The sequence below is a fragment of the Jatropha curcas genome, chromosome 1 (assembly GCF_041381405.1).
Source record: "Jatropha curcas cultivar XTBG-Jc1 chromosome 1, XTBG_Jcur_1.0, whole genome shotgun sequence".
NCBI classification, from domain to species: Eukaryota; Viridiplantae; Streptophyta; class Magnoliopsida; order Malpighiales; family Euphorbiaceae; genus Jatropha; species Jatropha curcas.
This window is the reverse complement of record NC_143151.1, coordinates 28,568,453-28,593,165: the sequence shown is the minus strand read 5'-3', so window position 1 is coordinate 28,593,165 and position 24,713 is coordinate 28,568,453. Positions and strand designations below refer to the sequence as shown.

At 31.7% G+C, this 24,713-nt stretch overlaps 3 protein-coding genes across 4 annotated transcripts; 1 reads left to right on the top strand and 2 right to left on the bottom strand.

Annotated features, from left to right (window-relative positions):
• Positions 1-500: 500 nt before the first annotated feature.
• On the top strand, positions 501-5,843 carry LOC105630180 (uncharacterized). 2 transcript variants are annotated; one of them, XM_089721336.1, is made up of 4 exons: positions 501-992; positions 1,416-1,479; positions 3,565-3,875; positions 5,528-5,843. In XM_089721336.1, the coding sequence occupies exons 3-4, from the start codon at positions 3,738-3,740 to the stop codon at positions 5,627-5,629; spliced, it is 240 nt and encodes a 79-aa protein (XP_089577462.1). In that variant the 5' UTR covers positions 501-992; positions 1,416-1,479; positions 3,565-3,737; the 3' UTR covers positions 5,630-5,843. The 2 variants fall into 2 exon arrangements, with proteins under 2 accessions (XP_089577462.1, XP_089577488.1); XM_089721362.1 differs by lacking the exon at positions 1,416-1,479.
• A 3,776-nt stretch (positions 5,844-9,619) lies between these two features.
• NAC084 (NAC domain containing protein 84) lies at positions 9,620-11,073 on the bottom strand. Its single transcript, XM_012211917.3, has 3 exons — positions 10,510-11,073; positions 10,047-10,324; positions 9,620-9,931 (listed from the first exon to the last, which is right to left on the bottom strand). The coding sequence occupies exons 1-3, from the start codon at positions 10,676-10,678 to the stop codon at positions 9,659-9,661; spliced, it is 720 nt and encodes a 239-aa protein (XP_012067307.1). The 5' UTR covers positions 10,679-11,073; the 3' UTR covers positions 9,620-9,658.
• An 8,259-nt stretch (positions 11,074-19,332) lies between these two features.
• On the bottom strand, positions 19,333-22,339 carry LOC105630178 (glycerophosphodiester phosphodiesterase GDPD1, chloroplastic). The gene is made up of 7 exons (XM_012211915.3): positions 22,045-22,339; positions 21,769-21,950; positions 21,057-21,116; positions 20,665-20,946; positions 20,474-20,569; positions 20,018-20,214; positions 19,333-19,739 (listed from the first exon to the last, which is right to left on the bottom strand). Exons 1-7 carry the CDS (start codon positions 22,139-22,141, stop codon positions 19,514-19,516), a joined length of 1,140 nt encoding a protein of 379 aa, XP_012067305.1. The 5' UTR covers positions 22,142-22,339; the 3' UTR covers positions 19,333-19,513.
• Positions 22,340-24,713: the final 2,374 nt, after the last annotated feature.

Sequence of the window (24,713 nt, the reverse complement as noted above, 5' to 3'; positions counted from 1 at the left end):
TGGTATCTCCTCACATCATTGATTTTTAGCTGCTATTTGGTGGATTTGAAAAGCGAGGAACTTGTATGTTTTTCAGAATGAACTTATTGATGTTTCTGCTTTAAATCGTTGTGTTTTTAAAGTAGCTTTGGATATTATGAATTCTTCTACTCCTGCTGTTGGTTCGGCTAGAGTGAGTAGGCAGTTTTGTATGGCTTCGGTTAAAGCTCAGGAGGATTGGGTGAAGTTAAATTGTGATGGCAGTAGTGAAACAACTCAAATTTTTATTTTCAATGATTTTTCAATTTAATTTAATAAATCGATAGCTTGGAAATGTGTCCAATTATTTAAATGCAAATTCATAATTCGTACAGGGATAAACTGAACAGAAGAACCGTTGAAAAATCAAAAATTAAACGAAAACCAAGATTTGGGCTGAATCGAACCGGAATCGAGCCAAATCGAACCAGCCCAAACCATCTAGAAACAATTTCATCCTTTTATCTCCACACTCGCCCTCACCCTCTCTGCGCCTCCAGTCCACTAGCGACACCCCACTGCCGCCACCTCCTTCTCCTTCATCTCCTCCTTCCTTCTTTCTTTTCTTTCTTTCTTTTCTTTCCTTGCGTCTGGCTCTTGGCGGGACACAAACTGAGGCGAGCAGCAGAGTCGCACGTCACCGCCACTCCGCCACCGCCCTTGCTGCAGCTCGACATCGCAGCAGCTCCGCCAGCAGCTCCTCTTCATCCTCGGCCAGATCGCGCAGCGCAGCACAGCTTCCCTGTCCGATCGAAGCTCCTCCAGCTCGTGCCACCACTGACGCCTTGCAGCCGCGCCACAGCTCCGCCGCTGCTCCAGCGAGCCTCCGATCACCAGGAACGGGTCCGTTAAGCTTCATCGCGCCTCCCTCTGCCACTGTCAGTCGACTCCGGCCACCAGCCTCCACCTGCTCTCCGATCCGGCACGCGTGAATCCCCGATCTAGTGAAATTCGACAAAAAAATTATATTTTGGGTAATTTTAGTTAATTTAATTTGAATGAATTTAGTTAATTAAATTAATTTTAGTAATCTTGATTAGTTAATTTGCTTTATCAATTTTGATTAGTTAAATTAATTTAATAAATTGTTAGGAAATTATGATTTATGGAATTAAAGAAAAATGTATGAATTAATGTTGATATTGAATTAATGTTGATATGGAGAATGTGGAGGACGGGATTAATTGACTAGATTGATTTGCCCGATGGATGGGCCGTGAGAACCTGAAAAAAATAATTGAATGAGATGATTGGTGGATAGTTAAATTTTAGGGGAAGTGTTGCCGAAATTTCTGTAGAAAAATAAAATTATTTATAGAAATTAAATATATATATAAAACTATTAGAGTGATAAATAAATATTTTGTCTGATATAATTATCATCTTAAATTTTGTAGATCGCCAGGGTACGTCTAGTGCTCCTCCCGGACAGAATCAAAGCTAGATCTTCGTTCTCCACAAGTAATAGTAAATAATGCATATCAGCACTGCATTGCATAACTGTTATTTATAAACTTATATTATGCCACTATTACTACATACTTATATTTTTACGATTGCACTTCTGAATGATTGTGGTGTAATACATTGACTGAACTGATTGATTACTTGTGATATGATTATACTGTGCTCTATTTGTGTGGAATTGGGATGAAGTGGGTCACCATGGGTTTGTGAGACTGTTTCTGTTATAAGGATCCTGAGAATACTGTTACCGTTATTGATTGCTGTTAGCCGGATAAAAGGGAGATCGGCACTTCCGTGTGCACCTGATTATACTGATTATATAGAAACCACAGGTTGGCCTCCTGTTGTGAGCGCCTGATGATCTAGATTAGATGGAGACCACCGAATTGCCAGAGACTGGAAAAATACTGAGAGGACTGGTCGTGTGAGGATTATACCGGTAAGCCAGAATGGGGGATTGGCTCCCTGGTGCACACGTGAGTGGATGGGCCATGTGATAGGACGGCTCATCGGGGGTTTTGGTGACGCCACTGACTAATTTCCACGTGATGTGATTATCTGAAGGTAATATTATTTGTGGGTGCTGATATGATGTCATCTGACTGACTGTCGTGTGTTCATTCAGTATACTAGGGTGCATTTGTGTGATTGTTTATGGTGTGTATTATTTATTATTATTCACTAAGTTGCAAAACTCACCCCTCCACCCAACCTCTTAGGTAGTAGAAAACTGTTGGCTCGACTGAAGCTCTGCAATCTTCTCCGCAGAGTTATAAATGTGAAGATCTTTAAATTTGCTATTTAAATTGGATTGTATAACTGATTCTACATTTCAAGTTATTGATGAACTCCGCAGTTATAGGGTTGTGTATTGTAAATTGGGCCTTACCGTATGCATCACTCTATAAATATTTTATTGTATAATTAACCGTAGGTGAATCAGTATGCCCATGTTGCGAAAATGATTTATCGTGATTAGGCCCAGATTAAATTTTACTAGTTAGTTGAGATTGGGCCGGATTGTTTAATATTTATATCCTTGGTTATATGGGCTTACTGTTCCTATTAAACTGTGTAGCATGTATAAGTTGAACAATTTAGGCTTACGACGGGCATCGGGGGCCTTAAGCTTACTTGGGCCCTAGTGCCAGTCTGGCCCACGGAAATAGGTCGTGACAAGTAGTCTTACTAATCCAGGGTTGACTAGAAGTAGTGTGTTCCGTAATTGCTGGGGGAGGTGGCTTGGAGGCTATTCTCTTAAATATTAGTCACTCTACTATTTTAGTTGGTGAGTTGTCCTCTATTCGGAGATGCCTTACTTGCTTGGGACCGTGGTTTCCGTAATGTTGTTCTTGAGTCTAATTGTTTGGAGGCTTTTAGGCTGGTGAACTGAGGGTTATCTATTGCTCATCCTTTGGCTATTCTTATTTTGGATATTTAGAGCTTAATGACTCGTGATTGGGAGTGTTTTATCCATCATATGTTTCAGGAAGTTAATTCTAGGCTGATCATTTGGCCAATTTGGGACATGCCATCCCTTCTTCTTTATTCATTTGGAAAGCTAGTCCTAGTTCCTTATCCTTAGTTTTTTAGGTTGATGTTTGTAGCATTGGCTTTTTGAGATAGGTTTTTGCTTTTTGTTCTGCTCTTCTTTCGCCACAAAAAAAAAAATAATAATGAAAAATTACATTATTAATTTTGGAATTATTCCTTACTAGTTAAATCAATGTATATATTGTCAATAACACCCTTTAAATAATTTATAATTTTATGCCATTTCTTTTTAAAGGATAAATTTGATAAACTAATAGAAAATATAAAAGATTTTTCTTAATTCTCGTGGGAAAGTGAAATGGGTGTATTATTATGGCCCTGATAGTATGAGATTTGTATTCTAGGGAAAATTTTAGGTAGTGCTGTTCATGGATCAAAATAACGAGAATAAAATTTTTTATTAAAATCAGAATATGTTTAACCATAAATTGAAAAAAAAAAAAGTAGGAACACTTTGTAAAGAATGTTTACTGTAGTTAATTTTGTCGATAAACGCGACAATAACCCGGTCTTATATTCCATCAGCGGAGGAAACGGAACATGCCAAACGACAACGTTTTCAACTAGCGTGCACTTCCTCCTAGCTCTACTTCTAGGTTACAATTCGCTTTTCTCTTTCGTGGAAAGAGCAGTCCACAATCACTCAAACAGACTCCATAGCTGAAGAGAAACTCGCACAGAAGAGAGAGAGAACAAATATGGTAGGGGCATTCTGGGGAACAAGAGTAATGGAGATAGTGAAGAAGCACGACTCGGGAGGTCTAGTGTGGAAAAGAATAAAACTCACTACTACCCGTAAAGCCAACGCCAAGAAGCGACTCCTTAGGGTCTGGCAGGTATCTTTCTATCTTTCAACCTATTATTTATTAGAAATTGCATTTTTTACTTATCTATTGCCAGGTTCGATATGAATTGGAATTTTGTTTTTGGTATAACTTTAAGCTTTATGCAATTTTAAGATAGCTATTGTTAGGCATTCAATTACTCATGTGTTTGGTATCTTTAACAATTGTGGTCAAGGGTAAATTTTTAGGAGAAAATTTTTCTGGGTGTTGGGTTTTATGTTCAGATTGGTACTTTGTCATTAAACTTCAGGATTGAAGTGGGAATAATGGTTTTTTTTTTTTTTCTCTGTGTACTTGTATTATGCCCTCTTATTGACAATCACTGACGGTCACAGTCACAGTGAGTGTGTAGTGATAGACATTTTGTATGGGTAGTTAGCGTTTCTCATGCTTTGGTCTAGAAAGCTTTTTTTTTTTTGAGGTGAATATCCCGTTGCCACGTTGTCTGAGAAAACTTCTGGATTCTATATATATTTTCCATGGATTCTTCGTACTTTTACATTTTCCTTCATAATGTAGCCTTTCCTTCCTTTTGTACTTCAGTTTCTCTTTGTAGTTTTACTAAAAACTATGCATTAAAGTTGTTTACGGTAAAGGAAAAATAGTTGAGAGGTCATTTTGTATTCATGCTTTGCATTGTGAGGGTCTATGGATGCTCAGTTGCGTGGATTGCCTTGGCAATTCCAGGTTTTGCCAAGATTAAGTTTTGTCCTTGAGTGATATACAAACTCATGATGATAATGGGTGAACTTTTGCTTTGCTCCATTACTGTATTTTGGCTTTTGGATGGAGAGAAATAGATGGGCCAGCAGGTGGAACTTCTCAGTGTAGTTATTACTGTTGTATTTGTTGTAGGGGACGGTATATATATTTTTCATGTTCATTGTTGTATTCAATTTTGTGGATTAACTATATTGTGGCTTTTTGTACATGTGATGCATCCTTTGTGTGCTCTTTCAAAAATTTCCTTTATATAACAGTAAAATAGAGATTTTCTTTGTATAAAAAGTAAAATAGAGTAAAATGGAGATTTATGGAGGACATGGAGATCCAAGAAGGACTATGCTTTCAAGCCTTTGGCTTTGTGTTATATTTTCTCATTCATGCCCATTAGTTTGATAATCTTGATAATGTTTATCAATGAAAATTTGAAAGTGTAATTGTGGGTGTTAAAGGAGCTAGATCTTTCAAGTTCAAAGCTGGGTGGAGGTTATTGTAAATATACTAAATTTTTAAAGTAAGGTGGAAAAATGATTTTCGTGATTGTATAACAAAAGTTGAAAAAAATTGCAGTTCTTCTTCTGTGTTTTTAGAACCAACTTGGTATGGATTCTGGATTTTTTAGCTGTGTTTTATTTATTATCGTCTTACTTCAATTTTGTTTCTCTCAAGGTTAATAGTTTTGTTAAGATGTTTTTAGTGTAGTTAGAGCCTCCATTTCAACAATTGAACCTTGACTTTCTCAAAGCTGTTTTATTTCAGAACTATTACTTCCACTTTTTTCAGACAAAAAAATCACTGCAATATCACTGAATTTTTTTTATATTATTCCTTTGGTTAAATATTGATGGATGTCTTCTGGTCTTTCTAATATATTTTTTTAAGCATCATTCATATCTTGTGCTTCTCTCATTCTCTTGTAGAATGAAGCTGTCTTGAGGGCGTGTGCTGAACCACCACCTTCAACAACTAAGGCTGATGTGGCTGGAGTTGCTGAGAAAGATGGCGTCGACACCCAAACTTAACCTGCAAAATGAGTGAGAATCATAATCAAGGATGTCTTTTGATTGCAAATTTGAAGCCAGTTTTTGTGTCTGTCTGGTATTATTTATGTTTTAGGCTCTGATTTTAGTTCATATATCACACCAATGCAAAATTGTTTCTAGATTTGTAAGATTATTTTTATCAAAGTTGGATTTTTAGTTTTTCGCACTTGAATACAAAGTTATGTTACCCTTTTGCGTGTTGTTGTCATGTGAGGTCTGGACCATGACATTATTCTTATGTTGCTTGCTTTCTTGCTTAATATTCCTTTTAGACCACTTCTAATTTCTCTTTACATTCAAAAGGAGTTGTTTGGGAGACTTGTGCAAACCTTGAGGTCTCAAATGTAGTTAAAATAAGGCAAGCTTTCCCTTTTGTTGTTTAGATGTTGGATTTAGTGTACCAGATGACAATAAAGTTTATTTGCAGAATGTAACTTGACGAAAATATTTTGAAAACGTTTTGTGACTTGCAAATGGAAACTTTTTAGGGATGATATTGATGACATTTTCCAGAATCCTTGTGACGTTCTATGGGCTCTTATTCTTTGACCCAAGACTGAACTTGTACTTGTGTGGCCACGGCCCGTGGGTTTTGATAGTCTAACTGGTGGTTCGGATGTGTTAAGTGCTAGTAATAAACATGTTATGGGAACTTAACGGCGAAAGGCTAATTAATAACTCTTAAGACTTCCCGATACTTAGGTTTTGTTTGACAATAATTTTTTAAATAACACTTGTTAAAATATTAAATACTATTTTTTCATAGTGTTTAGTAACATAATGTTTAAATTAATTTTCAGAGATTAAGGTAGCATTTTATGAAAAGTTATTCAAACAGAATTTTTATTGTTTTATAAAAAGCTGCAAACAGTTAATAGCTAAATGGTATTAAAATAGCTAATAGTTAATTTTACCGAATAAACTCTTAATATTTAAGATGAATCATAACCAAGCCAATCAAAAAACGAGTTTTCAAGAAATTATTAGTTTTTTATTCTTTTGTTTTTCCAATGAATGCTCAGAAATATTTTTTGTTTGAATAAAAAAAAGTTATTGTTATAATTGTTTCAATGTATGGAGCGGATTTATACGCGGGATGTAGGTAAATATTTTATAAACTAATAAGCCTTTTAGTTGCACTAGATGTAATAAGGTTGTGAATGCTGCTAGGCTGCTATTGCTATCAATTGGCAACTTAAGCACCCTTAGGCCCAATATATAGATTAAGAGGGTTTGCTGATATGACTGAGCAGATGAGAAAAAGCTACAAATGATTAATCTCTATGCACTAGCTAGTTGTGGCCTACCACAAATGACTATTGGCGTACTCGATTGACCAAAACAGAGCAGAGCAATTGAAAGTCAGAAATCTACACTATAAGAACTAAACCATTTTCATTTCCAAACTATGTCTTGTTTTGTTTTGTTTGTTAGAATATTTTATTGATTCGATAAATATATAGATGATTCTAAAACCTCTACTACAAGTAACCTTTGTCGGCAATTTCCTTCTTCCACCACAGCCACAGGATTCCGTTTCCTTTCTGTAAATTGACTTTTTGCTATCTCATTTCACATAATACAGATGGACAAAGTCATTTTCTTCTTTACAAAATGTCCAACCTTTATGAGCAGAATCATATCTACTTCATTTAGACTAAAGTTTATGCTCTTATAGATTTTATTTTATGATTACATTTTTTCCCATTTCAGCACCAATTTATACATAGATGTTTGGCTTACTCAGGGAAAAATCTGTTAGCTAGCTGCTACAACTGTTGCTTTCACTTTCTTTTTCTTGTGGAAGAAAAAAAAAAAAAAAAAGAGTTTCCATTGTTAAAGAAAAATGAGTTTTTATAATTTAATTAAATTTCTAATAAAAAAAAAAAAGATAGTATTATAAAAGAATCAATTGATCATTGGGACATCCACCAATGAATACATGCACTTATAGGTACTTACATCAAAGATGGATGCTTGTCAATAATTTTGAGAAATTCAATAATTGAAAAGACTAATACTATCATATTATAATTAGTTACATAATTCCAAAAATATATATATATATATCTTAAAATGCAGTGTTGTGAGTGTACATCACATGTGAAGTGTCTTTGACCTAACTTTTGTAGGGTCCAATCCCAAAATTCTGCAACAACAATTAGATGCTTCCTTTTGGAGATCACACGCCTGTTATAATCTAAATCTAAATCTGAATCTCAATCAAATATATATACCATTTTCTTTAAATATATATATATATATATATTCTTAAAAATTTCCACTATATCTAACCAAAGTTGATCCTTATTCTCTCTACTCTTACACGGGTTGTGATCATCCAGTCATCATTTTCTTTTTCTTCTCCATATATTCCCATGTCTCTTTCTACCATAGCTTAGCTTCATGGACTTCTGTGACATAAAGCAGGGGAAGATGTAATTAGTTTCTTAGAAATTGAGGTTGAGAACTATCTTTTGAAAGGTGATTTTTAAGATATCATTTACAAGTAATATAAAATTATTTTCATTACTATCAAATTCATATATTCAATATCATATACGGTCAGACTATCATAATTTTGTCCTCTCCTTTCAGTCCTCTCAGTAAAATGTGTTTCTCGTAAATCAAATTTGTATTCTCAATCTTGCGGAAATAGAAATTGCTTGCCTGGATCGAGATTGTGTTTTTTTTTTTAATTGCACTCACACCAACGAGACAGTCATATATTTCATTTTAGCATAGAAATGGTTAAAGAAACCATAGATGTCTGTCTCCTACAGCTTTCATTGGTTGACACAAGGAATCTTATTCTCATAACCCCATGAGAGGCTGCGATATCCAAGCACAACTCCTCTTCTTTGTGTCTTGTTCCCTTTCTCAATATAAACAAATGCCATTTTTTTAACACAAGACAACAATTAATATTAATTATATGGAATCATGTTCAACACAATTATATTGGAAAGACATGAAACAATGAGAGCATCTTTTTGTAATTTTATATTTATCTAGTTTGGTGTTAGAAAATATAAATAATTAAAAGAGATAACTAAAGTCATAATAAAGATTACACTAATGGAATTTATATATTTTCTTAAGAACTGTAGGGTAGTAATAATAATAATATTTTATTAAGTTCTTCTACTTCCAAAGGTTAACCTAATGGAAATCATGTCCGATAAACTTTCGGTGATCCTAAGTTCAATTCTTGAGGGTATCCAAGCAGTTAATCCTCGCTTGCTCCTAAGCCTATTAATACTCATAGATCACAACTCTCATATGTATTGAAGATTTTTCCGGTGTATATGAAGAGGACCCGAGGTGGAGAGCAGAAATTATGCCCTTCCGCTAATCAGATTGCAATGAGAACAGGAATCAAACCCCATGTGCATATGCTCAAGGGATCTACTTTTTCTACAAAGTAATGGATATAAATGATGTAGAATTTATTTCCTTCTTTCTTTGTATATTGTACATATATACTTTGTATCATCTTTTTGTCTCAAAAAATACCTTGGCTTTTGATGACAATAATAATAATGGATAAATAAATAATAAAAAGCTTAACTATTAAGCAAAAATGGGTGTCGATTCTTCCCCTCCCACTTTTTTTGGTATAAACCATCTGTATTCAGACCTTATTATCAAAGGCTAACTAATTCAGCTCGGGATTTAATCACAGTTAAAGATTTTTGTCTCTTCCTGCAGGTGTATTTAGTGAGGATTAAATCTGAAAGATCTTTTCACATGCCCAGTCTACGTTGCCAATTGAGCCACAACTTGTAGGTTGTTTTCCTCCCACTTTGTGCATGCGTGATTTATTCAAAATATACTATATATTTTCTAAACAATTTGCTTGAAAGTGCAGAGAAACAAAATATTGTAATGGAGCTCTTGAAAAGAATGAAATGGTTTCTTTTTTTTTTTTTTTTCTATTCTCATTAATTAATTTATCTGAAGAGCATATTGATCTAATACAAATTTCCCTTAGGAAAGTGTTTTAATTTAATTCTTCCTCACACAATAATGAAAATTAGAAAAGCTATTACAGGAGGAATTAGTTTCTTCCTGATCTAAACCTCCTTCATCAGTAGTGACTCCACTACAACATGGTGAACAAGGTTGACTAGGACCCACAATATCAGACCTTTCCTCCATTGTAGTTTGCAGTTTGCTTGAGCTTGAAGGTTTGGAAATGACAATCCTTTCCTTTTTAGGTCTTCTCTTTCTTTGAAATACGCGGTAAACTACCCAATCTCCTAATTTCATCTTTGACACCTAAACATATTGAAATTTTCAAAAACAAATCCATTATTCAATGTTCTTGGAAATTAATAAAATGGGCATTATTTAAAATTAATTTAATAATTCATATATTTTAAGTATTGCATACCTGTTTTGTGTTAGGAATTGTTCCTGAGCCTACAAGGCGATATTCATGCATGACCCATTGAGTTTTAGAGTCATAATAGTTATTAGAATGCTTATTTCCTTGATGGAAAATCAAAGTTGTTCTCACTCCAATAACATAGTTGCTCAAAGAAGCTATGATTTGCCTGCTTTTGCTAATAGGTTTCCAGTAACCAGAACCAGCAGCTCTCTTGCATCTATAATTTTCACTGTCACTTCCCCATTTTCTGCTAAAGAAGTACCTCTTTTCCTTCAAATCACCTACTCATATGAATAAAATAGTAATTAGCTAGTAATTCAAATTAAACAATTTAATTGCAAATTTCTCAGGACAGTAATACTGTATTAACCAGACAGAACCATGCAGATAGAATTTGACCGGACCTAATATTCAACATCTATAAATTTTAGAAAATCCATAGATAAATAGAGGATTATGAAAAAACCTGGCAAGGTCCAAGGATCAGTTTGGAAGACATCGAAGTCAGGAATAACAGAAGCAGGCAAAGGAACACCAAAGACTTTACGTCTCAAGTAATGAACAAGAAGCTCTTCATCTGTTGGATGAAACCGATACCCAATTGGCAATTTCACTGCAAAATTTGTTTTCTCCATTTTTCTCTAACAATATACTATTAAGTAATTAACTTTGAACAAACCAAGTCGAGTTACAGATATTCAACTCGTCAAGGTTGACAAGAAACTAATAATCAACAAGCCATGTTGAACTATAAATTTATGCAGCAAGCAAAAGAAAATAAAGAAAATGGAGAGATCAGAAACCTAGAAAGAAGCAAAGCAAAGGCAAAGAAAGAAGAAGACTTGTGTGTGGCCTTTGTCTTTGTAGGCTAAGGAAAGACAAAGTTTCTTTATATATATATAGAGTATAGAGAAGGATAGATGTCAGATGTGAATTGATTAAAGAAAGAAAGAAAGAAAGGGAAAGGAAAGGAAAGGATAGGAAATTCCAAAGTTGTTTCCAATTCCAATTCCAAGTGCTGACTACAAGGGATTGCTTTAATTTGACGGGTCATTTAGTTTCTCTTGCAAACAATTTACAAACGTGTATTATTAGACATCATAAACACCCAAATGAATGAATATAGAAATGTTGTAATTACAATAATAAAACCGTCTATTTATATATTTGTAAATTGGTCGTTCGTGCTTTCGGTCAAGACGCACGCGCTTCTTTTACTGTGTTTGAGCCCCACGTGTGCCACGCTTTTTATTAGTGCATGTGTTACTGTTGCCTTCTTTGGAATTGGAAATATGGATTTTGGAATGAAAGCAAATGTGAAGTTCTGGGTACGGAAAATATTTGCCTGTATGAGACCCGTGAAATATATTTTACATAAGATTTGTGTCGGTTTGGCTTTGAATGCTGAGAAGAGTGCAGTTGAATGGAAGATTTTATAAATGAACGAAGAATTACAACAATTGGAAGGTTTTATTAACTTCTTTTTCTACTTGCACAGTCGAAAGTTCGGAGCAAGATTATTTCAAAAAAGAATAAATTGGGTTCAACAGTTTTAGTTTTAAATTAAATTGAAATCACTAATTTGTAATTTATATATATTTATTGTTAAGATTAGAGCTAGTCAGTTCCACTACAGAATAAAAAAAAAAAAAGGTGAAATCTTGACGAAATCGCTTCAAGATCGGAATTAATAAATTTAAAATCGATATGAAATTAAGAGATTCAATTTCAATTTCAGTTGTAAGTATCACAAACTCAGACCCGTGACATTTATTTTGGAGCTTTTGAACGATAATATAGCTTCAGTTGACTTCATGAAGATGGCTTGACATAACAACACATTAAAAACCAAAATGAAAACAGAAAATGAGCATATCAATATGCATTTATGTGAAACAAAGCATTCAAATGGAAGGGCTGACAAATTTGAATGATTAAACTCACCGTTAGTAAGACATAATCAATTTTACTTAAACTCTTTTGCCTCCCACTTTGTTTCTTTTAGATTTTTTTTCTTTTTTTTTTTTTTTTTTTTATTTATAGCATCACTTAACTTGGGTGGTCGGATGGTAAAGTAACTTTTGTGTTTTTTATTTTTTATTTTCTTTTTTTACACTACTTTTTCCCATTTTTAATATACTAGAAAGTTAATGTTTCCTTTTTATCCGTTAATATAGGCATGAACACGGTTCGATTTTAAATCGAAATCAAATTGGTCAAAATCAGAATCAAACCATAGTCAATGGTTCAAGGTTCTAAACCGTAACTGAAATTAGAGGTTTAATATTCGGTTGCAGTTTTTTATATTTGAAAATTAAAATCAGCAGTTCCGGTTTGAAACCGTTAAAAAAAAAAAAGAAAATATCACACTTCATACTTGATTTTTAATTGTTAAATTAATTTTATTTTTCATCATTAAATGCAGTAATTTTGCCATCATCTTAAAATTTATTAATGTAAATATAACTTATCAATTATAAGTTGAAAAAGAGAAAAAAAATGCTCCTCATTTAAATATTTTTAATTTAAATCTTTTACCCTTTATAATATATATATTTTTTTACAAATAAATTAAATAATATTTATTTAAGATTTATTTTTGACTCTTAAATAAAATAAAAAGATATTTTTCTCCCTTACAACTAGATAAAAACTGCAATTTGAAGGGTATTTTTTGAATAAAAAATTTATATTGTAATTTTTTTTTCTTTTAATTTAGATAAAAAGATGTTTTGCCACCTTATAATGGGAAAAAAATGGCTAATTGAAGGATATATTTTGGAATGAAAAATTCATATTATGATTTTTTTTTTTTTTGTTAATTGTTAAATAAAATTAAAGAACATCTTTATCCTTTATAACGGTAAAAAAATAAAAAATTTGAAGTTTTTTTGATGAATAAAAATTTATATGTTAACTATAAATACCTTAATAATCTTCTTTTTTTTTTTTTTTTTTACAATATCAAATCTTTTTCTCTAAATTCCATTGAATTTGTCCTATCATTTCTTTTCTCCTAATATAAATTAAGTACAAGTCCATTTTTTGACATAACTCTCAATTTAAATTTATAGATATTAAATACTAGTAAAGAATTTTAAATTTACGTTTTGTGTAGTTAAAATTTTTTAATAAATTTTAAAACTATTAATTTACTCTTTTAGTCTTTTTTTTTTTTAATTTAATACTATTATTTGTGATTAATTTTCTTATTTAGCTGATAAACTAAAAAGATAAAAAAAAGTTATCTAAATGCGGTTTCAAACTGGAACCAAACTGAAACTAGCGGTTTTAAACCCGTCTTTAAAACCGTCTAAAAGTGGTTTGGTTCCTGCTTTACCTTTTTCAAAACCAAAATCGATGGTTTTAAAACCGAAACCGACGGTTCTAGAATCATAGTCAAGCCTACATTAATAAGGCACATAATGAGTTTTTTTTTTTCCTTTTTACAAATACTTTGCTCAGACAATTTTACAAGTACTTAATTATAGCGTTCGTTTATGCAATATCTACCATAGTGTTTAAAGTTTGAAATAGTGTTTCATGAAATATTATCTTCAATGATGTTTAGCGTCTTATAATTTCTTTATATGTGAAATGCTATCTTAATTGACGTTTAGCATTTTATAATTTCTTTATAACACGTATACTTATTACTTATTTTTACCTTATTCCTCGCTTTCTTATCCTTTTTTGTTGTTTCATATTAAACAATTAATCAAATAGTTATTTGTACCGAACACTTTTATTCTAAACTGCAATATAATCAGTTAATCACTAACAGCTAACCACTAGTTAAACAACTGACATCTATTAAAATATATAACAATTACTAAAATAGTTAAAATTGTCGAACAGACTCTTAGTTGGTGAGAATTAGAGTGTTGGAAGGTAAAGAAAAGACTTTACCCTTTAAATATTTAATTTTTGGTAAATTTTGCTTTTATTTCTTTGATATAAAGCATATGCTGTTTTTGAATTATAATAATCCAATAGATAATTTCAATTGAGAACAACAAAGGTTTGAACCCTCAAACGTGTCTTGTGGTTTACGCATTGATTTTTTTTTTTTTTTTTGAAAATTAAGTCACTATTTAACGACTTATCAACTCCTCATATTCTGACTTTTGTTAGATTAATAAGTTCAAATGTGACTATAGCAGCTCCATTATATTAATCTTGACCAAAACAAAATTCCAACTGTATAATTATTATTTTTTACAGATCAGTCACATCAGTAAATTTCCATTTAAGTTTACCAGAAATTACATTGGTGGTAAAATTATAAAAACTTTTAAAAGCTGCTGCATGAAATTGTGAAACTTTAGAGCTAAGTTTATTAAGTAATTAATACTTTTTTAGTCTCTTTTTAATTGTATTTTTTCTAGGGTGTTTTTTGTTTTTTTAGATCTTCAAGTATAGTAATTTTCTATTTGAAACCCAAATAGCGTGATTTGTCCTTCCATTAATATTTTGGGATTTGAATTCTTTTGCAAGTAAAAAGGTTAATTTATTTTATTAATATATCAAGAAAATCTTAAATTATCCGGACAACTTAATGAAAAAGGGTGAATGCGAATTAATAAGCTTGATTCTTTATTATTTTCTTTGGTCAAAGTGGATTTTCAGCATATAAACAGAGAATGCAATCAATTTGCAGATTATTTAGCTAAAAAGGGTGTTGATGCCGTGGAACCTTTTATGGCATGGGGTTAAGTTTATAGCTTTAGTTGTAACGTCCCATTTTTCTATGTCTGACATAGTAAGTTGTGACATCCTACTGAATCGAGTCGTTGCTTAGAGTCGAGTCAAGCTGACCCAAAACCCGGTTCGAGCTATTAGAGTCCAGAGTGGGGTAGAATGGGAGGTAATTGAAATAAGGAAAAGAAGTGAACTTACTTGAAGGAAGTAAAAAGATCAAAGTATAAGGATTAGGACTTACTTGCACTAAAAGATAAAGCTTAGGTATTAAGTTGTAACATATTGACACTTGAGGTACCATTTGGTAATTTTACATACAAAATCATGATATTTTTTGGAGTCTACCCGTGACTTCCATTTCACTTTCCCATTTTTCATCTTTATCTTCTTCATCTCCTTCATCATCTTCATCTCCTTCCTTTACCTTACTTCACCTTCCTTTCTCCATCAATTTTCATGGGATTCAAGCATTACATTCAACTTCTATTCTATCGAAGTAAGTAAACTTTCTTGAATTTCATACTTGAATCATTTGGTGATATTTTTAGAGTATTCATAAGAATTCTTATGTATAGGAGAGGTGAGCTCAAAGGTAGAAGGAAGCTAAGAAGAAGATTCCAAGCTTGTTAAGTGAATGTGTGCTATCTCTTTTAGTTTAATTAAGTTCCTTGCATGAGAATTTGTGTGGTGTGTTGATAATGAGAAAATATGTTGTTTAATGTTGAGTAAGAAGACTGAAAATGGTGAAAAAGCATGAGATGAAATGAATAAATGAAGTAGATATTGAGTTTATACTGAAACAGGTTTTGCTGGAAAAGTAACCAGTAACTTCACCTTGATTTTGACCCTATTTAATGATGGAATTAGGAAGTGTCATAGAAGAGTTATTTGTTCCTCTATGTGTTAGCTTTCCATGGGTTTTTGAATAACCCAAATCGGAGTTATAGATTGAGAGATATGACCAAAAGAGTACAGACTGCGCAGGCTGGAAAACACGATGCGCGCTCGCGAATTTCATGTCGAGCTCGCGAATTGTGCCTGTAAACTCTCTGACTCTCATTTTGTGCTTCTCGCGCTCGCGAATTTCATTGCGCGCTCGCGAATCTCACCTGTACGCTCACTGACCCTCATGTGTGCTTCTCGCGCTCGCGACTTTGTATGGCGCGAGCGCGCCATGTGTTTTGATGCTCATTTGGACCTCATTTTCTATGCAATTGTATTCCTTTGCTCAACTTGTATGCCTCCAATCATTTTAAAACAAAAAGACAACATGAACACATGTATAAACACAAAATGCAAGCATGCAAATGATGTGAAACTAACATGAAGCAAATGATGTGAAATTAACATGACACAAGTTGCCCGCTTGGCGAGGCTATCAGCATACAGGTAAGCAGTATGGTTTATGGAATTATGAAGCAGTTAATATGCTTTTGTTTTATATATTGACATACCAATAATATGCTCCATTGAGGTTAGGTAGAAACCACTTAGATAAGGCTATGTCGTGACATAGGATAGCAGATCTGCGCCCCATACAGTTTGGTACTCCGGCTACAGGCCATTGAGTGGATATGATTATATAATGGCCATAGCAGCCCAGTCATACAATATTCATCCAGTTTCATACAGTTCTTCTTATCACTTTGGTTTCACTATAACCTTATGGAGCTATACAGTTATATTGACTACAAATTGCATAATCATACAGTATAATGAGCAACAAGTACGATAATGAGAGTATCATGATATGCGTGCTTACATTCCATATGTGATTACATATTTATTGATACATGTGTATGTGCATACTTGTTTCTTTATTCATTGCAGTATTCACTGAGTTTGAATAAAAGTTGCAGAATTCATACAGCATAAGGAACATCAGGTACATCATGAAAGTATAATGTTATGTGTGCTTACTAGTTTATTTATTTAGTTCTTATGGAGCCATACAGTTATGAAATTTTATGATTTATACCTTATATGATGTGACTAAAAAGTGCATAAGTCGTACAGTATAATGAACAGCAAGTAAGACAATGACAATATAATGTTATGTGGTCCTACATGTTTATTTATTTAATTCATACAGCATAATGAATAGCAGGTAAGATCATGATAGTATCATGATACGTGTGATTAAAGGTTCATGTAAAGGAGTTATGAGATAATTAGAACTCAATTAGTTATGTTAAGAATTAAAAGTTTATTCTTTGCTATAAAGATACATTTATGTTGAAATTTATTGATTTTAAGATTATCAATGCTTTTATGAACTTTGTATTTTAAGTAAGTTGCCATCGCACTTTGTTACGTATGTGAATTATGAGCACCACTGAGTTTTATACTCAGCGCGTCGATTTTTATCACGCGTAGGTTGAAAATCATGGTTGCTACTTGAAGACTAGAGTACTATCAAAGCAGAAGTGACTAATTTGGGAGTAGTAGATTGAGAGTTATATAATTACGAATTATGGCATGTATAATTATTACATTTGTTCGAGTTTATGTGATTGGAAATATAAGTGAAGCATGTAATTATTTTGGTGTAAGTAGTTGGAGATAAGAATAATACTTATGAAATGATTGAATATGAAATATTTTACTATAGTTGGTATGATTAGTTCATGAAGACTTGATATATATATAATGAATGCAATTAATTGCTGGATCTTAAATGCTATTGAGGATTTATACAGTTATGAAAATATATATAAAGTGTTATTGTGTTATGATGATTAGTTGGAGATATTGAAATTTTGGAGTATGAATTGGGAGTGTTTTGTTTTTTCTTATTTAGCATACAGGATGATATCAGCATGACAGAACATAAGTTCAACCAGATTGTAGCGTCTCGGCTCGATTCATTCGGGTTAGCGGGTGGACCGGAAAGGGATGTTACATTAGTGCTCTTCCGGTCAGATGTTGATCTAATTGTTGTTATTCTTATCTTAAGAAGAAACAATATGATTTATGTTTTTGATCTATTATTGTATATTTCTTCCAGATTTTTTCACTTGATTTTTTCAAGCTAGGTTTGGGTGTATTAAAAAACTTATTGGCTTGGATTAGTTAACTGAATAAGTTAAATTTTTTTGCTGACATATTAATACAATAAATTAAATTTGCTGATAAAAAAAAAAAAGAATAATTTCTTCTATTAAAATCATTGCATAACAGTTTAAAATCTTTTGCGAGTGACAAAAATTTGTTTCTTGTGTTAAAATCATCACAAAATAGAAGCCTTCAATTGTTTACTTTTGAATTTATTTTTAAAGAGAATATTATGTTCTACTTATATTATAATATTTATCATTAAATTACAATTTTATTAAAAAAATCTTAAATAAATTCCCTTTTTTTTTGTGTAGACCTCTTCAAAGAAAAAAAGAAGTACACTGCCAGGACCAAATTGACACATTTTTTGTGTTTTTCAATTTATTACTCTTTAATTGGCTGACTTACGCCTGAATTTCAAAAGTGGAGTTTCGCCCAAAGAGCTAAAATATGGTCATAGTCATATATAATATCAATGATAATTACATTACTCTTTTTAAAATTTTAAAAAAAAAAATCTCAACACAATAATAATTCGGCACAAACTTTTTACCAATAACCGCAGTAATTAATTTTAATTATTGGCCTAGCTAATTAATTACCTAAATTTATATTATTTCAAAAAATCTTTTTTTTTTACAACAATATGCTTTTTTTTTTTTTTAGTATTGGGGGAAGGAGAATCAAATCCGGATCTATAGCCAGGTTATATATGTACTTATCGTTAGATTATACCTTGGTGTGCTTTAAATAACAATACGTTGTTTCATGATTTTGAAACATATGATTTTTTTAGTAATTTTAATTTGATTTATGAACAGGCAGTTGCATGAACCAAAGGGCTGCATCTACAACGATATCAAAATCCAGAATTACAATATTAGGATTTTTTATTTATATACCACAAAGATTGGAGCGTGAAGACTATGTAATGTAATTTAAAAAAAATTGATAAGCAAAACTTAACTTATAATACTTTTACTATGACAAAAAGGTTAAATCAAGTTATATATATATATATATATAGGCGTGTTTGAAGTTTGAACACATTAAAGCTAGGATTTAGGTCTCAAGGAAATGAATGTGTATATATATATATATATATATATATAATAAATAAATATAGATAGGATAGGTGAGGTCGTGGGGATGGGATATATGATTCTTTCTTTCTTTCTTTCTTTCTTTCTTTCTCTGTTTTAGAAGTTGACAAATGCAATGCATCACGAGGTGGAGATTCTTTGCATAATGGAGGGCCATGATTTTATCTATTCATTTCTGTTTACTTAATCATCTTATTTCTCTTTTCTATTCAATTAAAAGATTCTTCTAAATAATAATAATAATAAGACTGTATTTTTCTACATTAATATTTAGTTTGCTTACCTTGTTTTAGTATGAACCTCTTAAGCTAAGTTTACAAAGTTAAAAATGGAAAATATATTTATGCCTTGAGATAAATAAGCTGAGAAATTTCTTTTCTTTTTTTTTTTTTTTTTTTTTTAAAATCATTGATTTCCAACAAAACTGATGCAACAATAAGTGTGCCCCTTTCTTCCTTTTCCTTCCCTTGAAGGGGAAGAATGTATGTTTTACTTCCCAACTGGGTGCTACAGTTACAGTATGTACAAGCCATTAAAAGGAGGAGGGGAGACTCAAAATCTGAGAAACTATAGTGTACATATTGTACTGTCAATAGTATTGTATTTTGCTCATTCCTGTATCAATTGTGGAATTAGCTTCAAAAGAAATGAAAGCTCTTTCTGTGAGAATTGAGGATTTGATTTCACCTTTCCATCCCCTTCTGCCAAACAATCCTCCTTATCATCAGATGGATTTATCATATCAGATACAGCATCAGTTATCTCCTTCACCAAATCAACTATCACTCCGTCTATACCCATCAAATGTTGCATGTAAACTGCTTCAGCCACATTACTGCAAAACAATATTAAACTGATTTTAGGAATTTAAGGTTTTAAGATTCAGATTTTGGCTCTTGAACATTTCTTTTTTAAGCATTAGGCAAGATTTGAACTTCACAATTCAATTTTATAACATTCACCATATAACTAAACCAAATTGTATCATTTATAGATTAATCATAAAAACCAACTATTTCTGTCTCTTGAACGGTTTATTGCTGGCAAATCTTGAATTAGACAATTCCAAAAATGAGAAACTTCATATATAAGTAAAAAGATAAAGAATCTTACTTCAATTTTCCATAGGTTAGAAGTGAAAGCTTGGCTTCTTTGATTTTTGAGACAGCCGCAGGATTTCTAAAAACTCCTTTGACCTCTGATACAATACCATGCAAACCACCTTCTATGCACACCTTTATAGCCTCCTCTAGAGAGTTCCTCCTCACATCATAAAAAGTTTCAGTTCCACCATTTGTCAAAAAGAAAACCTGTAAAACCACCATACAAAAGGAAAGCAAGAAACCAACACTAAATATCATTTTAAACGATGTTGGAAATGCAATTGGGAATGCTGTTTAGCATCTATGAAACTTTTACAACTAAAATGTGCATCATTCGCCTTGAAAACTAACTTTAGTAACCTATGAACAACATTTCAATATTGTTCTTTTTTCAACAACAGTTCAAATAAAAATGCTAGCAAACCCAGTATAGTAGAAGAACATCAAAAGGTTAGGGATGACTTACAGGGTAGGTGCCCTGCAGTTTTCTAACAATAACTGCAGCGTCAGGTTGGAAGGATGAGAAGATAATGGGTCTATCCCGAGCATATTCAGACACCACCTGGACCACATAAATAACAAGAAACCGGTAAGAATAAACTCCAAACAAGCTGGACCAAGTAAAGAGTTGATAAAAAGTGCAAGTTATTAATATACCTGCAAGATGGCTTGAAGGACATGGATTAGATAGTCTTGTTGGTAGACAATGTGATCATCAAATTTTAATTCAATGTTAAATCCCAAAGAAGGCTCCACTCGTTGAAATGCATCTTGCAAAGTGCAAAGAGAGTCATCTTTTTCCACATTCCAATTAACAATTTTCCCATCTTTTGTTTTTCTTAGCAGAGATTTTCCCAACTTCCCTTCTTCTTTTTGGGGACCATAGCAGAGAAATTCAGATAGGCATAGCTCTGTCATTCTCTTCTCAAAAATGGTACCCTGAAAATAAATCACAATTACATGTCAAGATTAGCTCGAAAAATTTTTTTAAAAATAATATCTAAGTGTTATTTAAAGGAAAAGAAAATAAAAGGAGCGGAGCAACTTACGTTTTCTTCAGAGAGGATGAAGTTGTCATGGAAAATGACTGGGCAGCCATCTTTGGTCACCTACAAAAACGACACTCGTTTTTCACTCTTTCTTTTCTTTGTCCCATTCAGCTCCATACTTTATTTTCAAAGCTATTTCTATTTTCTTAAAAAATCCCCAAAAATCCCCAACCAAAATAAGCTCCATCAGTTCAATATTCTCCCATAAACCAAAATATTCTGAAACACAGAACACAAAAAATTGCATACTTTTTCTTTTTATTTTAAATTCACAATCTTTCATTAGATCCCTATAATTATTCCTAATTAGGCTCCAGATTTCATTTTAAAACGGCAGCGTTTTACCTCAGAATTGGAACTGTGAACTATTTTGACCGACTCAATACCAACAAATATTGACTTTTGAATTTTGAACTTTTTTTTCCCAGAAAACATACATTCTCAACAACTAGCCCTCTCAGATCTTGATTTCTCAATTAAGGACAAACAATAATCGCAAACTTTTGTAAATTTCACAACTTTCGTCTGCAGACTAAAGAAAATAAAGGGAAAATAAAAACCCCTCAACGGCCATGCGCTACCGGACAAAAAACAACCAACATACGTGGCGACCGACACCGATAAACAAACTGTAATGTACCTTTCCATTCAAAATCAGAAAACCCAATTCGATACAAATTTTAAAATATAAGAAGAGAAAGATGATTCTAACCTGAACGTCAAATTCAATGAAATCAACTGGGAATTTCGCAGCGGTGTTAAATGACATTATAGAGTTCTCTTTAACAGCTTTCATTCTTAGGTCCGTCGACGTCAACACATTCATTCCATTCCCTCTATGGCCTATTACCATAAACTTGGGTGCTTTATAGGAAACCCGATTCAGTTCCACCCCTGCAAAAGAAAAACCACCAGAAATTAACCAAACAAAATTTCAATCACGATTCCAACGACATCAACATCAATAATAATAATAATAATAATATACCTTTGGAGAAGCGGGTGGAGTAGAGAGAAAGGGAAGCATTGTCAGGGACCTGATCGAGATTTGGCACATCGGAGACATGGACAGCTTTTAGAGCCATTTTTGTTGCAGAGAGAGAAGATCGAGAAAGATATAAAATGAAATTTAGAGATTTTGATGGGTATAGAAAGGCTTTGGAGGAGAAGGGTATATATGGAGGAGGACAATGAAGATCGAAGAAAGGACAGGGAAGGAGAATGACCTAAACGGGATTGAATCTCCACGTAGAATATTCCTATCCTCCATTGTCATATGCCTTTGGATATTCCCTCTCTTTTTCTACTTTATTAATGTTTGTTTTTTGTATCTATCGTCCTCCTCAAATTTCTGGTTCCTTTTTTTTAGCCGTTACTAACGCCCGTTTCTCCAGCGTGTAGGTTCGTTTCCGTTAACAGTTATAGTTTCCTTGATTTAGACGGACTTATACGTTATACTTGTACGTTATAAAGGATGTAGGTCCCATAAATTTTGTCAATGAATAGAAGCTGAAAAAATAATTTTAATTTAGGGAAAAATAAAAAAAATGGAATCATTGTAATCATTTACGGCGTAACCTTAATTTACTCAGATTATCTATTGTTCACTTGCAACTTTAAATTTTATCACAGTTTTAATTTTTATGTCAATTTCATTTTAAACTTTAATTTTTTATTATAATTTTACTTTAATTTGACTTTTATATTAATTTTACTCTAAATTATGATATTTTGTTGCAATCACATTCTAAATTATAGTTAAAACTTAAATTGTAAATAAAATGTAGGTTCACTCTTGATTTCCGGTTTGAATTAACTTAATATATTTATGTGAGTAAAGAAATTTTGTTTAATAATAAGGATAATCTCTATTATTATTTTTAATATTTTTAAACTCTTTCTTTAATTGATATAGTAAATAATATTTAAAAATTAATTTTTTGATACATAGACTTTTTTTAAAAAAAAAATTAGAATATAATCATATCTTATATTCTATTTTGATAAAAAAATATTGCAATTTCTAATAGTTTATGAGTCAAATAAATTGATATCACCTTTGTTTTAGATTTTATAATTATTTTAAAATTTATATTAAAATCAAATCAAAATAATAATTATATTATAATTTAAAAGAAAAAAAGATTTCATGTATCAAATAATTAATTTTTAAATATTACTTATTATCAATAAAAAAATTTAGAAATATTAAAAATAATAATAGAGATTATCCTTACCGTTAACCTAAACTCCCTCATTCACACAAATGAATTAAGTTAATCAAAGCCCAAGGACAATAGTGAACCTATTTTTTATTTACAATTTAAGTTATAGTTATAATTTAGGATGCTATTATAATAAAAAGTCAAAGCTAAAGGTGAAATTGGTATAAATGTTAAATTTGAGTGAAATTACAATAAAAGATTAAAGTTCTAAGTGAAATTGGCTTAAAGGTCAAATTAGTAAAATTGCAAAATAACTTACATTGAGTGAAACAATATATTACTTACCTACCTATAATTTGTTTTACCAGAAAAATAATAAATATTTATTATTTAATCTAGACACTAATTTTAAAAAATTTATAAATCAATGAGTGATAAGATAATTAGTACAACACTCTTCATTCTTAAGCGATGTTGAAAGTTCAATCCTGAAGTAAATATTCAGTGTGAGCACTTTATCCCTTAATACGCCGATTCGGTGAAAAAACTATAAGTAGAGATTTAATAACTTGAAATTATATTTTTTAAAATACAATTATTAATCAATATAAATTGAGTATTCTTATTTTTTTATTTTTATCCATCTGATATCCGAAACCTATTAACTCATTTAATCCGGATTCGTGTCGAACAGTCTACAAAGGGGGGAAAGTGCTTCATTCCGAGTATTTAAAAGAATTTTATACCCGAGTTGAACTTGAAACCTCTAGTTAAATGAGAAGAGAACGCTGCCAATCCCATCTCACCCCTTGAAAGTTCTAATTTTTTTATTTGAAAACTCTTCTTTTTTTTTTTCCAAAAGTTATTTTTCTTTTCTTTTGATTTGATGAATTATCAAAAATCTCCTTTGTTTAGCTGTTAATGATTTTAGTTGAGAATAAAAATCCTAAAACTCCAAAATTTAAAAACTAAATAATTTATAAAAAAAAAATTGCACTTTTGACTCAACCAATAAATCATTGCTTTCAAACTTCAAGAATTAACACAGTAAATTCTCAAAGTAAAAAAGTAAAAAAAAATTGCCTAGCAGATTTAGTAAATTTGATGAACAAATAATAAGCTTGATTGACATATTTTATAAATCAACAATTATACTCCTAATAATAATTTGTTCTGATGTTAACTATAAAAATAATACCGTGCAATCTCTTTTTTTTTTTTTATACTTGGAAAGTCCAATGGGCCGGAATAAGATTATAGACTTACAATATGAGTAGTCCTGCACTTTGAATAACATTCACCAAATTGGCGATGATTTTGTGATGGAGATGACAACTTGAACTCCTCACATATTCCACAAGATGTGGAAAGACTAATCAGATTATACTTGATTAGCAACCTCTTAATTAATCACCTTTAGATAAACCCTTAATATGTATAAAAATAACAATTAAAGGGCTAAATAAAAATAAATAAATTTATATGAATTGGA

What these genes read in the sequence shown, in the direction of transcription:
- NAC084 (XM_012211917.3), bottom strand. Translation starts at nt 10,678, where the DNA reads ATGGAGAAAACAAATTTTGCAGTGAAATTGCCAATTGGGTATCGGTTT. An exon ending in TGATCCTTGGACCTTGCCAG is followed by an intron (nt 10,325 to 10,509) that starts GTTTTTTCATAA and finishes TCATATGAGTAG; the next exon opens with GTGATTTGAAGGAAAAGAGG. An exon ending in CAATTCCTAACACAAAACAG is followed by an intron (nt 9,932 to 10,046) that starts GTATGCAATACT and finishes CAATATGTTTAG; the next exon opens with GTGTCAAAGATGAAATTAGG.
- LOC105630180 (XM_089721362.1), top strand. Translation starts at nt 3,738, where the DNA reads ATGGTAGGGGCATTCTGGGGAACAAGAGTAATGGAGATAGTGAAGAAG. An exon ending in GACTCCTTAGGGTCTGGCAG is followed by an intron (nt 3,876 to 5,527) that starts GTATCTTTCTAT and finishes ATTCTCTTGTAG; the next exon opens with AATGAAGCTGTCTTGAGGGC.
- LOC105630178 (XM_012211915.3), bottom strand. Translation starts at nt 22,141, where the DNA reads ATGGCTCTAAAAGCTGTCCATGTCTCCGATGTGCCAAATCTCGATCAG. An exon ending in TCATTGAATTTGACGTTCAG is followed by an intron (nt 21,117 to 21,768) that starts GTTAGAATCATC and finishes TCGTTTTTGTAG; the next exon opens with GTGACCAAAGATGGCTGCCC. An exon ending in TCATCCTCTCTGAAGAAAAC is followed by an intron (nt 20,947 to 21,056) that starts GTAAGTTGCTCC and finishes ATTTATTTTCAG; the next exon opens with GGTACCATTTTTGAGAAGAG.